This window comes from Narcine bancroftii, chromosome 3 (assembly GCF_036971445.1).
Source record: "Narcine bancroftii isolate sNarBan1 chromosome 3, sNarBan1.hap1, whole genome shotgun sequence".
Taxonomy (NCBI): Eukaryota; Metazoa; Chordata; class Chondrichthyes; order Torpediniformes; family Narcinidae; genus Narcine; species Narcine bancroftii.
Window position 1 is genome coordinate 88,841,683 of NC_091471.1, and position 18,704 is coordinate 88,860,386.

General features: G+C 39.9%; 1 protein-coding gene across 1 annotated transcript in view; it reads left to right on the forward strand.

Moving 5' to 3' along the window:
• cwc27 (CWC27 spliceosome associated cyclophilin) overlaps positions 1-18,704 on the forward strand; it is a 235,233-nt gene that overhangs the window by 195,445 nt on the left and 21,084 nt on the right. Inside the window, exon 13 of the mRNA XM_069924501.1 lies at positions 17,660-17,763. Within this exon, the coding sequence (XP_069780602.1) occupies positions 17,660-17,763 (104 nt within the window). The remainder of the gene's footprint in view (positions 1-17,659; positions 17,764-18,704) is intronic.

The following is an 18,704-nucleotide window of genomic DNA, read 5'->3' on the forward strand; positions in this document are numbered from 1 at the left end:
TCCTAAGGACAGCCCACATCTTTATAGGGGCACAAGTGAGAGTGTCCTGTTCAATTGCATCATTGTGTGGTCTCGCAACTGCAGAATCTGGGACAGGAAGTCAATACAGAAGGTCATCAAAATGGCCAAGAAGATCACTGGGTGCCCTCTTCCTCTATTGACAACATTTACCAGGAGCGTTGCTTAAATAGGGCTTAAAGAATTATTGAGGACCCATTCCATCCAGCACTCAGTATCCTTACAAAGTGTGCTTTCAAAATGTTTATTGCCAAAATGAATATACTGTAGCGGCGCTATAGATAAACTACAACTCCCAGAAGTTTAGCGAACCAGCACGGGACGTCATAATGTCTTGACGTGGCCCGCATGGTTCATTGTTTAAAAAGAATAAGCACGTGACTCGGGTAAACAAGTTCTGATTTACCTGCAACTGTGTGTGTCGTTATTTCACGTTCATCAGCCACCACTGCGTTTTTAGTAGCTACAATTGGTGACCCTGACAGGTCCAAAACAAGCTTTTGGACCACGCCCTTCTGGATAGCGGAACCAGAGATGTGGTATCAACAGACTGAGGCACAATTTCATGCAGGAAGATCGAGGTGGACGCGACTCGCTATTATCACCTCGTCAGTGCTTTGGACCAAGCCACTGCCAAGCGAGTCAGTGACGTCCTGCGCAATCCACCAGAATCTGTACAGCACAAGTATGACACTCTAAAAATGCTACTGCTGCGAATTTATGGCATGTCCCACAGAGACAGGGCTGCCAGAGTGTTACACATGGAGAAGTTAGGTGACCGCGCCCCATCCAAACTAATGGACGACATGCTATGCCTGGCATCCGGCCAATGGCCAGATATGTTATTCAAACAGCTAAGACACCAGGGCAGTAGCTGCAGAGACAGACACCCTGTGGCTGGCAAAAAAAACACACCAAAGGGTCTTCTGACAATGTCACTACATCACAGCTGTCCGCAGCCACACCTTCGTTGTTGACACTACTTCCAAAGCCAACGCTCTCAACACCCCAGCTCCTATAATGAGGCAATGTCTCAAGTCAGACAGACAGGCTGTCGGCACTTCTACCTGGTGTTTTTACCACCGGCGTTTACCGGCATTGGGGAGTCAATGCACGTAGGTACCTGCCACCCTGTGCATTCTTGGGAAACACCCCGTCGACCATCGTTAATGGCTGCGATGGTTGGCCAAAAATTTACGAGCCTTCTATATGTTTGAGATGAGCTATTGCAATGTAAATTTTTGGTGGATACAGGATCGGAGGTTAGTGTTTTTCCACCAAACGGTTTTGATACACATTATCCTACCCCTAACCTCCAACTCACAGCAGTCAGTATGTCACCAAAAAAATGAATGTTCAGTTCAAGGGGAACATTTACACATGGCCTTTTATTATAGCGGTAGTGTCACAACCACTACTCGGGCCGATTTCATTCAAGCTCATTTGTTTCTGGTGGATTTAAAAGGGCATCAGCTGGTGGATAGTACCACCTTTCAAACTATTCGCCTGGCAGAATCGCATGGTCCTGCACTATGCCTTCAAGCCCTGCATAAGACTGTTGATAAGTTCTCCAGACTTGTAGAACATTTTCCCGAAATTACAACTCTGCAGTTTTCGAACCACACCGCAAAACATGGAGTAATTCGCCATATTTTTACCAAGGGTTTTCCCATTCATGCTAAGGCACGTTGCTTTCCTCCAGATGAACTGCAATTAGCTAAATAAGAATTCCACAAAATGGAAGCGCTGGGGATAATTCACAGGTCCGACATCTATGGGTGTCTCCATTACATTTAGTGCAAAAATGCACCGGAGGGTGGAGACCATGTGAAGATTATGGACATCTCAATGACTCCATTATACCGAATCGCTACCCTATTCCCCGTATTCAAGATTTTTCAGTGAATCTACATGAGCCGAAAACTTTTTCAAAAGTTGATTTGGTGCGTGGATACCAGTGGGACCAGACGACATCCCAAAGATGCCAATAATTACCCCTTTTGAATTGTTTGAATTTTTACGTTTGCTTTTTGGATATCTTTCAGTGAGTTATGGATGCAGTAGGGTGTGGCATGGCCAACATCTTCATTTATCTAGATGAGTCGCCAGCAAAACTAAAGAAGAGCACATGGAACATCTGCGTACACTCTTTAGACATCTGCGAGAATTTAGACTGACCATCAATCCAGATAAATATGTTTTCGGATAACAGTCCATAGAATTCCTGGGGCATACAATCACTGATGAGCGTGGTTCCGCTGCCTTCCAAGATCAACGCTATTACTGAATATCCCAGACCAACCACTGTCATAGGTCTGCAAGAATTCTTGGGCATGGTCAATTTTTATCGTCGATTCCTTCCAGCAGCAGCTCACGTTATGAAGCCTCTGTTCAATCTGCTCTCTAGTAATGCCAAATCTATTCAGTGGACAGATGAAAATCAAAATGCTTTCATAAAGACAAAGGAACTATTACCTCAAGCAACCATGTTTAGTTATCCATTCCTAAACGTACCCACTGATGTGGCCATAGGCGGCACTCTACAGCAGTATGTCGATGTACAATGGAAGCCATTGGCATTCTTTAGCAGCTACCTTCATGAGACCGAGGAAAAAATACAGTACCTTTAATAAAGAGCTCCTAGCCATATATTTGTCCATTCGTCACTTCAGTTACTTTTTGGAAGGCAGACAGACACTTCACCACGTTCTCAGACAATAAACCCTTGTCCTTCGCGTTTTCAAAGGTGTCGGAGCCCTGGTCAGCTTGACAACAGTGGCAGTTATCCTTCATTTCGGAAATCTCTACCAGAATAATGCATATTTCTGGAAAAGACAATGTAGTGGCTGATGCACTTTCCCACTCAGTTGCACTCGAGGTATTAGCAATAGATCATGGGTATTGACAGAGTGGATCTCGCCGCTGCCCAAGCACAAGACAGTGTGATGGAGTCTGTGGTCTTTCTCATTCATCCATCAGATCAACCATTCGTCTGATTTTAGACAGATTTGTTTGGCACTGTCTGAAGAAAGACGTCATGCTAATGGCCAGATCTTGGATAGCTTGTCAAAAAGTCAAAATCCATCAGCATACAAAAGCACCGCTACAACCCTTCCCATTGGTAACTAGCTGCTTCGACCATGTCCATGTGGACATTGTGGGACCAATTCCAAATTCACAAGGCTACCGCTCTCTCTTCACAAGATGGCCTGAGACAGTCCTCATGGCGGATGCTCTACGAACTCTTGTGCATAAGATAGTAGCTGCAGGGATGATGTTATACTTAGGAGTCGGGAGGAGAGTAGTTAGATTATGGTTAGGAGGAAAGGTAATAGGCAGAGCAAGGTTCTCCAGTGGGTATCCCCCTGAAGAAAAAGTATGTCATTTTGGCTACTGTTGAGGGAGTCAATGTACCAGGGACGAGTGGTAGTGGTCAGGTCTCTGGCACGGAGTCTGGCCCTATGATAAGAAGGGAAGGGATAAGAGAAGGCACAGGATTATGATGGGGGATTCTATAGTTAGGGGTACAGATAGAAAGTTCTGTGGAGGAGATCGGATATCTCGTATAGTATGTTTCCTCCCTGGTGCAAGGGTACAAGATATTACAGATTGAGTCCTTGGTATACTGAGGGGGAAGAGAGAGCAGCTAGATGTTGTGGTCCATGTGGGGACCAATGACGTGGGGAGGAAGGGTGTGGAGCTCATCAGGGTGAGTTTAGGGAGCTAGGTTTAAGGATAGGGCCTCCAGGATAGCAATCTCAGGATTCCTACCAGTGCCATATGCAGGTGAGGTAAGAAATAGAAAGATAGTACGGCTAAACATGTGGCTGAAAACATGGTGCAGGAGGGAGGGGTTTAGATTTCTAGATAATTAGGCTACATTCCAGGGAAGGTGGGAACTGTTCCGGCAGGGCAGTTTACATTTTAACTGGAAAGGGACAAATATTCTTGCAGGTAGGTTTGCTACTGTAACTCCCGTGGGTTTAAACTAGATGCGAAAGGGGAGGGGAACCAGAGTGAAAGAATAGATGTAGGGGAGAAAGATGAAATTGAAGACAGAAATTGTATGCACCATTAGTAATCAAAGGAGAGCAAGAGAAGGAGATTTTCTTATATGTATTTATTTCAATGCTGGGTGCATTGTGAGAAACATAGATGAGCTTAGAGTATGGATAGGTACTTGGAATTATGTGACTTGCATCTAAAAATACCAGGATTTTGTTGCTTTAGAGGGTTCGTCTAGAGAAACACTATGGGTGGAATTGAGGAGTGGGAAAGATACGGTAACCCTTATGGGGGTGTATTATAGACCACATAATGTGGAGAGAGAACTGGAGGAACAAATTTGTAAGGAAATAGCAGATATTTGTAGTAAGCACTGGGTTGTGATTGTGGGGGATTTTAACTTTCCACACATTGACTGGGACACCCATGCTGTAAATGGGCAGGATGGTTTGGAGTTTATTAAATGTGTGCAGGATAGTTTTCTACATCAATATATAGAGGTACCAACTAGAATGTTGGATCTGCTATTAGGAAATGAGATAGGTCAAGTGACGGAGGTGTGTGTTGGGAAGCATTTTGGGTTTAGTGACCACAGTACTATTGGTTTCAAAATAATTATGGAGAAAGATAGGTCCAAACTCAGGGTTGAGATTTTTGATTGGAGAAAGGCTAATTTTGACGAAATGAGAATAGATTTGGAAGGATGTAGAAGGAAAATGGAGGGCATTTCAAAGGTGAAATTTTAAGGGTACAGAGTCAATATGTTCCTGGTAAGTTGAAAGGAAGGAATAAAAGTTTTAGGGAACGTTGGTTTTCAAGGGTTATTGAAAATATGGTTCAGAAAAAGAGAAAGGTGTACAAAAAGTATAGACAGCATGAAGTAAATGAAGTGTTAGAGGAATATAAAGAATGTAAAGAGAATCTTAAGGAAATTAGAAAGGCCAAGAAGAGATATGAGGTTGCTTTGTCAAGGTGAAAATAAATCCAAAGGGTTTCTACAGATATATCAGGAGCAAAAGGATAGTGAGGGATAAAATTGGTCCCCTTTCGATGAGAGTGGGCAGCTATGCGTGGAGCCAAAAGAGATGGGGGAGATTTTGAACAGTTTTTTTTCTTCAATATTTACTAAGGAGAAGGATATTTATCTGTGCAAAATAAGGGAAATAAGTTGGGAAGTTATGGAAACGATAATGATTAAAGAAGAGAAAGTACTGGTGATTTAAAGGAAAATAAAGTTGGATAAGTCTCTAGGTCCTAACAAGATATTCCCTAGGACCTTGAGGGAGGTTAGTGTAGAAATAATAAGGGATAGACAGAGATATTTAAAATGATACTAGTAATGGGAATGGAGCCGGAGGATTGGAGGGTACCTCGAGTAGTTCCATTGTTTAAAAAATGGTGCTAGGAGTAAATCGAGTAATTGTAGGCCTGTAGGTTTAATGTAGGTTTAATGTCAGTGGCCATCGTCTTCCCAAGATCATGTTATATGGCGAGCTCTCCACTGGCCACCGAGACAGAGGTGCACCAAAGAAGAGGTACAAGGACTGCCTAAAGAAAGCTCTTGGTGCCTGCCACATTGACCATCGCCAGTGGGCTGATATCGCCTCAAACCGTGCATCTTGGCGCCTCACAGTTCGGCGGGCAGCAACCTCCTTTGAAGAAGACCGCAGAGCTCACCTCACTGACAAAAGACAAAGGAGGAAAAACCCAACACCCAACCCCAACCAACCAATTTTCCCCTGCAACCGCTGCAACCATGTCTGCCTGTCCCGCATCGGACTTGTCAGCCACAAACGAGCCTGCAGCTGACGTGGGCATTACCCCTCCATAAATCTTCGTCCGCGAAGCCGAGCCAAAGAATGTCTGTCAGTGGTGGGTAAGTTAATGGAAAGTATTCTTAGAGATGGTGTATATAAATATTTGAAATAGTAAAATGGATTCAACAATGGTTGAATGGGTGATGCCAGAGAGTAGTGATAATGGTAGTTGTCAGATTGGAAGCTGGTGACTGGTGGTGTGCCTCAGGGATCAGTATTGGGTCCATCACTATTTGTCATATACATTAATGATCTGGATGATGGGGTGGTAAATTGGATTAGTAAGTATGCGGATTATACTAAGATGGGTGGAGCTGTGGATAGTGAAGAAGCTTGCAGAGGGATTTAGGCCAGTTAGAAGAGTGGTTAAAAGATGGCAGATGGAGTTTAATGCAGATAAGTGTGAGGTATTACATTTTGGTAGGGCAAATCAAAATAGGTCATTGATAGGGCATTGAAGAGTGTAGTAGAACAGAGAGATCTAGGAATAATGTACATATTTCCCTGAAGGTAAAGTCACATGTGAAGAAAGCTTATGGTATGTTGAACTTTATAAATCAGAAAATTGAGTACAGGAGCTGGGATGTTATGTTAAAATTGTACAAGGCATTGGTGAGGCAAAACTTGGAGTACTGTGTACAATTTTGGTCATCAAAGTATAGAAAATATATCAACTAATTAGAGAGAGTGCAGAGAAGATTTACTAGAATGTTGCTGGTGGTTACAGGGTCTAAGTTATAGGGAAAGGTTAAATAAGTTAGGTCTTTATTCTTTGGAGCGTAGAAGGTTGAGAGGGAATTTTATTGAGGTATTTAAAATTATTAAGGCTATAGATAGAGTTGGCATATGGAGTGCCTTGAGGTTCTCCTTAATCCTACTTGCCAAGGTCTTCTCATGCCCCCTTCAAGTTCTCCTAAATCCTTTCTTCCTGGCTACCATATACTTCTTATGAACCCTTCATGTTTCTTGCTTCCTCTATTTAATGTATGCTTCCTTCTTCCTCTTGACTAACTGCTTTGCCTGTTTGTCATTCCTTTTCCTACTATCTTTTCCATGTCCCAGCGGGACAAACCTATCCTGAACCTTGCACAAGTGGTCCCTAAACTTCCTCCACGTTAATTCTGTGCTTTCACCCTTGAACATTAGCTTCCAGTTTACTCTCGCTCGTTCCTGCCTCATCCCATTGTAATTAGCCCTTCCCCAATTAAACACTTTCCCATTTAGTCTACTTTTATCCTTATCCATAACTATTCGCTAAAGTTCAAGGAGTTGGGGTCACTCTCAACAAAACTCTCATTACCCAGAATTAGATCCAGTATATCGGCTGGTCCACATACTATGTCAGGAATCCTTCTTGAACACACTGACAAATTCAGCACCATCTATTCCCTCAGTCAATATAAGGGAAGTTATTTATTCTTATTTTTTTTTAATAATATATTTCCTTGATTTTTTTTTATGCCAGTTGCTTGGATTGCAGATTGCTTGAATTCTGGATACAGGGGATATTACTGCATCCTTTTAACAGACTTTAAAATCTGAAAGGCTATAATATTTTGAATACTTTTATCAAAATTCACTGTTGGTATTTCCTTCCTAACTCTATGCCAAAAACCTAGTCTCAGTATGAAAATACCCAGTTATTCTTTTGGGGAAAAAGAAACATAACATTTCACATTCTTCAACCTGCAATCAATCAGAAGAGTTCCCTTCCTAACTAATACTGCCATATTTTTGAACACTCTTTCAATCTTTGACAACTTGTCAGTGTGTTCTAGCTTCTTAATTCTTGCTCTGCAAATTAAACAAGGCACTTTTTCCATTTTTCCTAGTAAGAAACCATTTTTTCCAGTCATTCTGCACTCTCATGTTATCTAATGAAAGTAAATTTCTTCAATAATCAGAACCTGATACTATCAGTATTGAAAACAGAGTCTAAAGTGTGAGTCAGCCTTAATACCATGCGGTTCCTACCTTTTCAATATGAGGGGTGACAATATGACTGGCTGAAGAGCCACAGCAGCAATAGCTTTTCTTTTAAAGAGAGTGAGTTACATCATTGTATATCAAATACCATTTTCTCAATTCTTGTTCTCCCAGTAAAACAGATCACTTACTGCCGTATATTGAGCAGGAAAAGAGATTTTTTTTATCAGTCATTCTGAAGTCTGGCTGCAATCAGATAATTAGGATTAAATAAAATGATAGCAGTTAATAAAACAACCATAGTGTCCACTTTTCTATCAGTTAGTTTCTGAGAATGATGAAGAATTGTGCATCGTACACAAGCAAATGAAAATGATACCAAGACATCACTTCTTGATCTCTCAAACTTGTCTCACTTTAATGATTATGGAGTGTTATGTACAGAAACTTACTATCCCACTATTGAGAACTCTCACCAGTCTTATCCTGAAAGGAGCAAAAATAAAGCAGAGAAAGAAATCAAGGTCAGAATGGAAAAAAGAATATGTAAATTTATTTTCTAATTCAAGAGATCTATTCATCATACTTATGTCAACTGATAAATCTCTTTTAATTTTTATGTAATCTCTGTCCCGGCCAGGAAGCTGTTCAGATCTCTTGGCGGCTTACACTGAATCAGAGCAAATATATAAACCAATGAGCAGATCATCTGTTGTAACCTTTCAAACAAAAGAAGAACCACCAAATATCTAGTATATTTTTGCTAAAATACAGGAAGATGACGCTTCATTCATCTATCAAATTGTAATTTACATGGAGATTCAATCATTCTGCATTATTTTGTTGATCAACTATTAATCCACCACTGTGCTGTCCTATAATAAATAGAGTCCCTTTTTTCTGTCCAAATAGCTAAATTATTTTCTAGCTTTCCTCTGAAAATTTTCTGAGGCCAAAAGATGAGCCAGCCCAATATCAAGATAGTCTAACCAAAGGCTTAAGAAAGACAGAACTACATCCTTTGAGTTGAGTTCATTGATTCATTAATACAGCACTTATGCCTGCTCTTTCAAAGAATCTTCTGTTTTCATTTTTTGCATTAACTTTCTATGCTTTTTGGTTTCACCATATCTCCTGTGTATCATGAACTTGAATAATTGTTATGTCACAATAGTGATTAAAACCTTATCATTCTCACCCCCCCCAACACCCTTCCAGTTCCACCTATAACCCATCATCCCTCCCTATCTCATCTATATACTAGCTGTCTTCTTTGTACACTCATGATGCAGTGTCTCAGTCTTAAACATTGACCAGCCCTTTTCTTCCTCACAAGCTGCAAACTGACTTGCTGAATTTATTTAGTATATTTTTTGCTCCATTTTCCAGCATCTGCAGTGTTGTGTCCTGCTTTAGTCCTGCTTACATTCACAATATTGCAGTTGTCTATGTTAATTATAATTTACCATTGCTAATTCTTTCCACACCACATCCATATAAATACATTCCTATGGAGACATTGCAACTGAGATATCTCAATGGATGTAATGTTGGAACCCAGGTTGAAATCTGGAAAGCTCAGGGTCCAACTTTCCAAAACAACATTTGTTTTTCCTCAGATACCTTCGAACCATATCATCTCAATTCAGATGTATGTTATTGGACAGTGTTTCTCACTGACTACTCCAGCTATCCCTCTTCATAACTTTGTATACTTTTTCAGAATCTCTTTCTACCTCACTCACTCAAAGAAACACAAACCCAACCTCTCCAGTTTCTCCTTATGTCTGAAATGTTCCATCCCTTGACAACATCCTAGTGAGTCTCCTCTATATTTGCTCCAATATAATCATGTGCTACCTATCATCCTTGTTATAGTGTTGTGACCAGAAATGCAAATACCACTCCAGCTGTGTCCTAACAATGTTTTATAGGTTGTACCATGTCCTCTGGCTACTAAAGGCCAACATACTCTATATGCCTTCTTTAGCATCTTATCTACATGTGGTTCTATGCACCCACACAATGAGTGATCCATGAGCTCATTTCACCAAGGTCATGCTTTTACTCTATTGAGCCCTTGTATTTCCTACTCATTAGATTTCTCAAAATGCCAAGACAATATTGGCTAATAAAATGGCAAAGCATAGGACATTAATGCTCCATTTGCTAATGTCACTGAAGATTTTACTCTTTTTTCCCAAATAGAAGGAATCCTCAAAGCTCAAGTAGAATAATAATTGGGATTTCTAGACCAATTGTTATTTAACCATTCCTGGAAAAGAAAAAAAAAACATAGATTTACTAACTTTTTCCAAAAGATTTCTAAACTACCACGAGTAGATTCTCTATAGTTGTTCAGATAGGGATTAAGTAAGGTATCTCCAGTGATGGAATAACCTACCCAATTCCTCCAATCAAAATTGTTGGAACACCTTGACTAAAATGTTACAAATGCAAAGATGTTCATGACATTAGTAGCCCATATATAATCTTCATGAACTTGACAAAACCAGGGTTAAATTGATTTTGAATGACAATTTCTGTTTGGACTATATGGTATATTAAAAAAACAGTGGCATTGCCAGAGCTGCTGTATCGACAGCACTCTCCACGGAATCCTTCTGCCCGGTCCTGTTACCGACAGCTCAGTTTTAAATGCCCTGTTAAATGGGCCGGTGTTTATTTCAAGTCCTGTAACCACAGGGTCTGTGCCCAAGATGGCAGCATACTATGAGAGGTGGCAAGCACCAGGAGAGCTGCAGGCTCATGGAGGGCACTGAAAATGTGAACTGCACCAATGAGAAGGAAAAGCATAGGAGATAACCCTACAGGACGGTGACCACAGCACCAGACCATCAAGGGGCTCAGCTGCTGAAAGATCCCACAGACTGCGGCAAAAGGGTTCATACAGGCTACAGGCTGCTGGTGACTTATGGTTAAAGGACCCACACAGGCTGAAACATTCTAGAGACTGGCTCGTGGGAACCAAGTATCGGAACTGTGATTCAAGAGGGTGCTGAGGGCAAATAGGGCTCCTGAAGAGCTTCGGGTGCTGAAGGCTTCCTCAGTACATCAGAGGTTTGGATCTGGAGCTCGGGTTGCAGATGGTTTGAATTGAAGTCTGTGTGGTTGCGGAGTCTAAGGGAAAATTGGAAATGATCCACGGACATTCAGTGTCTCTAAAGGGACACTCTTTTGGTTTTCTTTCTGCTATTGTGAGGGGTGCTGGGCAATGCTCATTGCGACTTTGTTTGTTTTATGGCAAGGTTGAAGTATATCATGTACAGTATAACTCCGATTATCCAAAATAGTCGGGACCGGGACTATGTTGGATAAACGGTTTTGTACGGAGATCTGGTCATTTTATAAAAACAGTCCAGTAGCATCAGCAAATCACTTGTATCAATGTTTAAACAACAAGGGAAGGCTTATTAAGCATTCAAGTAATGTTTAATTCTCACCAAACAAATGCTGGCCACAACGCTGCTGCCGATCCCCGAGACCTCCAAACCTCTACAGCTGATCCATGATGGTGGAATACTCATTGGTGAGTCGGCAGGCTCCTGTCTCCCCAGTCACCAGAGTTCCCAACGTCTGAGTCCCAACTCCCAAATCCTCTCCTAGGCCTACCATTCATACACAATGGGGAGTCTGGTGCGCGTGTGCTGTAGTAGGCCAAGGGGGGAGGGGGGTTTGGCATCAGGAGTTCCAATGTGCCAGGGAGAGAGGGGAGGGAATGCCATTGAACCCAAGGTTGTGCTCCTACCCAGGAGGCTGCTCTCTTTGATGACTCAGGGACAAGGGATTCTTCTGACCACATGTGGCTGGGAGATAATGGCATGCAGTTTGAGAGGGGGAGTTGGAGAGAAAAGTCAATAGGGGAAGGTAAAGAAGAAAAGGAAAGAGAGAGGGAAGGGAGTTACCTGAAATGAGGACAATTTTATGTTGAGTACATTTTTTTTCAACCTGTAGGGTCAGTTTGGCTCTGAAAATATTTTGCATAAATGAGGATTTGTGATTTGTTTTGAATATCCTCATTTATCCAATTTTTTTTTTAAATTTCAGATTATTGAGGATTTCGGAGAATCTAATTTTGAATAATCAGAGGTTACTGTATATTAAACTTTTAATATACAATAAAAGGAATATTTGAGTATCAGGGCTTCAAGCTTTATAAGAGAAACTGATTAGAATTAGCTGTTGTGATAATGTTGTTGGTTTAAGCTAAGATGAAGAAATAATTTTATAGGGCACATTAGTGAAATAATGTCTCTTTTCTAGGAGCATAAAATCAATCAATGTAAATTCCTAAGAGAGTGCTTGATAGATAGTTAAGGTAAATGCAGTTTTGGAAGACTATTGAAGTTGTATAGGAGAAACCCATACTGCTCATGGTGGATGAGTTAACTTGTCAGAGCTCAAGAGCCTAATCTCAAACCCACAAGTGTAATCTTTGGCACCATGATACTTAAATGATGGAATTATGTCAGAACTGTCCAAGAATCTTTGGTAATATACAGTGCTCTTCATAATGTTTGGGGCAAAGACACCTTTTGTTTTTTTATTTGCCCCTGTGCTCCACAGTTTTAAATTTGCAATCAAACAATTCACATGTGATTAAAATGCACATTCCAGATTTTATTCAAGGTTATTTGTGTACCTTTTGGTTTTATCATGTAGAAATTTCAGCACTTTTTACAGCTAGTCCCCTCATTTCAGGGCACCATAATGTTTGGAACATTTGGCTTCACAGGTGTTTGTGAGTCCTCAGGAATGTTTAATTGCTTCATTGGTGCAGGTACAAGAGAGCTAGGCTTGCTTCTAAGCATTTGATCATCTTTGGAGTCTGGAGTTCCCATTTTTCAACATGAGGACCAGCGTTGTGCCAATGAAAGTCAAAAAAGTCATTATGAGCGTGAAAAACAAGAATAAAAGAGTAAGTAACATTGCCTAACCCTAGGATTACGAAAATCAACAGCTTGGAACATCATTAAGAAGAAAGGGTGTATTTGTGAGTTCAGTAATTACAAAGGGACTGGTATTCCAAGGAAGACCTCCACTGCTGATAACAGAAGAATAATGTATGTCTGACAGATCAAAAGCGCTCTTCAGGAGGCAGGTGTGGATATGTCAGGTGAACTTGATAAAAAGACATACAGATGCAAACCATGGCAAAGGTAGTATGCTTTGGATCTTGAGCAATTTGTCTGCGCCACCACACTTTGCTCTTGCAATCACTTTGATATAGGTTAATCTTGGTTTCATCTGTCCACAAGATCTTTTTCCAGAATTCTGCAGGCTCTTTTATGTACTTCTTGGCAAACTAATCTGGCCTTCCTTTCTGTGGCTAACTAGTAGTTTGCATTTTGCAATGTAGCCTCTATTTTTTTCTGCATGAAGTCTTCTGCAGACAGTAGACATTGACATATCCACACCTGCCTCCCGAGAGTGTTTCTTATCAGCCAAGCCAAAGAAGAAAGAAGAAAGAATGGCTTCTTTGACTTTCATTGGCACAATTCTGGTCCTCATGTTGGAAAATGGCAAAGGTGATCAAAAACTAAAAAGCAAGCCTAGCTCTTTTATACCTGCACTAAGGAAGCAATTAAACATACTTGAGTATTCACAAACACCTGTGAAGCCAAGTGTCCCAAACATTATGGTGCCCTGAAATGAAGGGACAATGTATAAAAAGTGTTGTAATTTCTACATGATCAAACCAAAATATACACAAATAATGTTGATTAAAAGCTGGAATGTGCACTTTAATACCATGTGAATTATTTAATTACAAATTTAAAACTATGGAGTATAGGGGCAAATAAAGGAGGAAAAAATGTGTCTTTTGTCTCAAGCATTATGGAGGGCACTGTATTTTGCTTGCAGGTATGCCAAAGTATTCTTTCATAGGCTTGGAAGAATATTTCTTGGAAAGAACCAATCCATAATAAAGTAGCTGTATTCTTCACACGTTGTTGTCATGGAAGATTTAAAAATTGAGTTGCAAGCTACGGTGTCTGTTGATATTTTCTTATCTCTGAAGGAAAACTTTAACTCAAAACCTCTAATGCAGATGCAGGAGTACTGCCACTAAGCCATAATCAACTCTTTTAAGTTTATTTGTATCACTTATACACATGTGAAAAGATCTGAGCAGGATTCTTAATGTATATTTTTTATTTGCCTTCACAAATTGCATTCCTATTAAATGATGGAATTTGAAATATTGGATGGAATAGCCATCATGAGAGAGGAAATGATAAACTGTGTGGCATTTTTGAAAAAAATAAATTACTAGGCTCAGATTAAAAACCCAGACTGCTGGAAGTGAGTGGAGGTAGTGGTAGAGATTCTGTTTCTTTTCCCAGGCCTCAGTGGCAAAGGCTCTGCAATTGCTAACCTTATACCATCCACTAAGTAAGCAAAATAAGACAGAGTAATTAAAAGGCTGTCAATTTTCTAATGGGCAAAGTTTTAGACAAAGTCTGAGAGTCGGTACTAATTGGTCATCAAAGCAATAGTAGTTATTCAAGGACATTCAACTTTTAATTGCATTTTTTGAGTAGGTGACAAAGAAGGTTGATGATGGTAATGGTTTTTATATAATTTGCTTGGATTTTAGCAAGGCTTTTGTTGAATTCCCACATGCCAGATTGATTATGAAGGCATATGTTATTTGAGATTTTACATAGTTGCAAGATTTTGAGTGGCTGCCAACTACAATTAAACAAATTTTATAAACCCCACTACCCATCAATGTACCCATCCCTTCTGGACAGCTTTTTGTTTAAAACTTGTATCTAGATCATGGCCTTCTGTTTTTAATAGCTTAAAAGGGAAAAGTTCATCACTATTCAGGATATTACATTTAAGATATTAAATTGACATAGAATGAAATGAGATATGTTTCTTTTGAAAAGTAGAAACTTCACTGCACACAATTTAAAAAAGTAAATAGGAAATATACTCCTCTGATTCTGGTCATGTGAAATGGTTTGGCCTAGCTTAAATTATTTTACAGGTTTCCTGCTCCACAGCAAGCAAATCTGAGCTTTCTGTAGGAAAGTGCAGGGGAGTGAGGCTGGCATCCCAAACCAAAATTAAGAGGTGTGACTGTTAAGAATACTACAATATTTAACCCTGGCACCTGACTCACACTGTTCTTTCAGTGGCTTTTTTTCATGCACATGAGAAAACTCAAAGAGAAGAAAAGACACTGTGAATCAGTACACTGTTCATTTTTGATTTTCAGTATCAATATTCAAGATCAGGAACTGTTTATCTACCTGGCCTCTGTATTGGACATATTTGAGAATGTTTAACAGCAGCCATCATTATGAGAAGACTTACTGTACACTTTTATGTAAAGTTCTTAGGGCTGCTGAAGGAAAAATATGGTATTTGTTACTGCAGACTGTACTGAATTTTAACTCAGAATTATTAATGCAAGGATGTTATTATGTAATTTTTCTTTCAAGGATGTAATCACAAACATGGCAAGTATATATTCAACTGAAATAAAATCTGCAGACACTGTGATTATAGTTAATACAGGTACTCCCCAACTTGCGACTTACGTCTGTGGCAGTATATAGATATGTTTTTGCGAGATAAATTGGGGCAGGTTTGTTAGTGTAGGTCACATACAAACACTTTAAAATTGATCTTATTTAAAATACTGGAGCTCTGCTAATGCTGCACATGTCAGGGCCCCAGAGCCTTTGCAAAAGCTTTGGAGAGTGCCCAAGAGACTTCACTAATGGATTGTTGTTTACAAAAGGCAACAGATAAAAGAACCTGTTGGAGCCACAGATCGTCTGCAGTAGAACATGCTGTTCTAAGAGGGTCATGTGGTTTTGCAAGCAGAGAGAGTCAAACAGCTTTTTTCACTGTGTGTGAGAGAGAGAGAGTGACACAGAGATCAGTTCTACAGTTTTACAGTCAGCAGCAGCAACTGGGACTGGAACAGGACAAGCTGACAAGCTTGTGCAAAACCCCATTTGGATGATGGGTTGTGAGTGCTTAGTTCAGCTTGGTCAAAGCCCTTGTGGTTCATACAAGAGGAGAGGACTGGCTGTCTAATGTTTCACTTGAAATAAGAGAAACAAAAAGGCACACTGTGGTGGCCTGAAAGAAGGAAGTTATCTGGAGAACCCTGAGAGGGCAAGACACTGAAGTAGCTGATGGAAGTATATCTGTTGTGGGTGTCCTGGAAAAACAAATCTCTCTCTGAAAAATGACAAGAACCTTCCTGAATGTTAACCATTTATCTTTTAAGCACCAAAGCCTGGTGAAGTTATAAATGTTAAATTCTGTGCACAGTATAAGAATTGCCTGCAACCAGTGAACTTGGAGGAATAAGAAGTGAGATTGGACTGTGAACCAAAGAACTTTTCTGAACTTACACATGCGCTTAGAATTAGAAAGAAATTAAGTTAGGTTAGTTAATAGTAATAAGTTAAAGTTTGATCCTGTTTTCATGTTTAAAGATAAGTAAAAGCAACTTTTGTTTAAGTAACCATTTGTCTTGGTGAATATCTATTGCTGCTGGAATTTGGGATCCTCTGAGCCTGTAACATGTCCATCCAAGCATAAGATCAATTTTTTTTTAAATATAAAGAAAAATATAAAATGTTCACAGATTATGTTGTATTTGACAAACTATAACAGGGATACAGGGCATGTAAGAGCCAAAATGTTCATATTTACCATGTTAGTCGCTGTCCCGGGGTCCATAGGCTGGGTGTGGCCATCTTGATTCCTGTGCACATGAACTAGTCTTCAGTCAGTGCCTACACGCTGTTTTCGCGCATTGGAGTTCGGTTGGCGCATGCGCGAGAGTTAAGGGTACGAATTCAATATCATTAGGACAGCGCATGGACCAGAATGTGAAAAGATTCACTAAGGTTAATCAATAAATTCAGGAAGCTTTAAGTTGTTATCATCAAATCTACAATGAAAATAAGATTTGATTAAAAAGTTTGCTTTAAGACTTCGGTACTCCATGCATGCGTACAAAATTCCAACTTATGTCCATTTCGAGAAACGGCAAATCCTTCGGACCCAATTACGGTTGTAAGTCAGAAGTGCCTATACACAGGCTGGAGGAACTAAGCCGGTCCCGCAGCATCCATAGGAGGCAAAGATATACAGTACAACCTTCATTTTGAGATTCAACCCCTCTTCAAGGAATGAAGGATATCTTCAACATGCATTTCCCAGATTAAAATCTATGAAACAGGAGATGAAAAGAAGCCTTATGAAGTGCAGAAAAGATTTTAGTTAAATAAGCCAAATATCAAAACTACCATATTTGATGGCATATAAGACCCCTCCCCCAATTTCAGCAGGGAATATTAATAATTTTAGTGTATTTACGGGTAATGAGAATGTTTTTAATTCAGTTCTCATTTACTTTGCTGTGGGGCTTCTCCTCAGCAGGCTGCCCAGCACCAGGGCCCAGGGTCCCCACCAGCAACCCACCGGTGTTATCGATGTTGGTGAACAAGTTCCTCCTGCACCTCTTGCGCTGGTGGCAGGGGCTGCCGTGGTTGGCTCCGGAAAGTACGGACTACCCGAAGGAAGATGGGCCGCCAAGCTGAGGGCCTGCTTCCTGGACAGCCGTAGCATCTCCACAGGTTTCTTGAAATTGGGCGAATAACTCAGCGGCCATCGCAGACAGTGGGGAGGATCCTTCCCTCCCTGATACTGAGCCACACATCGACAATTATCACTGTTGGCTTTACTCACCATGATCACCCTAATTTCAGCTTCGCATAGAAGACATGGGGAATATTTTTGAGCCAATTTTGGGGAGGGAAAGTGTAAATTTTGTAAGTGTGAGCCTGTTATCAACTTTCTATTATCTAATTACTGATCATTTCCATTCTCAGACTTTGGCATTGCTTGATCGATTTAAATCCAAGCTCACAAAAGCTATATCAGAAACTCCAGAAGAAGATGTAGTTCAACCAGAAGGGGACGATGATAAAGGCTGGTGAGTGCTATTAACAGCAATACATCCTGCATAATTTTATACAATTGTTTAAGAATTAATCTCCAATTTAGCATTATATATTTGTGTTTTTAAAAAATAATCCTGGGACATTTTTAGGAAATTGTACATTTTCAGTAATGTTTCTTTATTTGTCCAAGATTTTTGTTTGCACCATAAAGGAAATCAACCTGATAAACTGGAAAGCATGGTAATGTTACAAGATGAGGATTTAGAAGTATTGCACAGAGCATAAATTGCTCCCTTGTTACAATTAAAATTGTAAAATAGTTAAATTGATTAAGTTAATTGATGAAAATAAAATAATTCGATTTCAGAATCGTTCAAAATAAGCTAGTCGGCAGGATGCATCCTTGGTTGCTGAGAGATATAAAAGTGGAAACAGCAAAGACTTTTTCCAAGCATTTGAAGATATAGCACCTCTCTGATCCAGATGATTTATTACAGCTAGGTCTCTAACATTTCTTTATCAGTTTCTGACCCACTTAGCATCTGAAGTATTATATCTTTTGTTGATAATCCAGTAGCACCTTCATCATTAAAGATTGGTGTAAAATACCTTGGTCAGTTTTCTAGGAACAAAACCTGCCCATAACATGGTGTACTATGTTTGGAAGGATGTTGTTTTTTGTTTTTTTGCTAGATGAAATACAAAAATAAGTGCTTTATTGAAGCTGTGAGGAACCCAACGATCAAATTCGGAGTTCTGTTTATTGTTTTATTTACCTTATTTAAGGAAGGATATATTTTTCTTAAAGGGTGTATAGTAAAGATTCATTAAATTAATTCTAGGTTGAAGAAATTGTGAGAAAAGATTAAGCAGGCCTATCTTAGAGTTTAAAAGATGAGAGGTGATCTTTCTGAAACTTATTGAGATCTCCAGGCCATCTGATAAAGTAGGATGTTTGATTTTAGAATCTAAC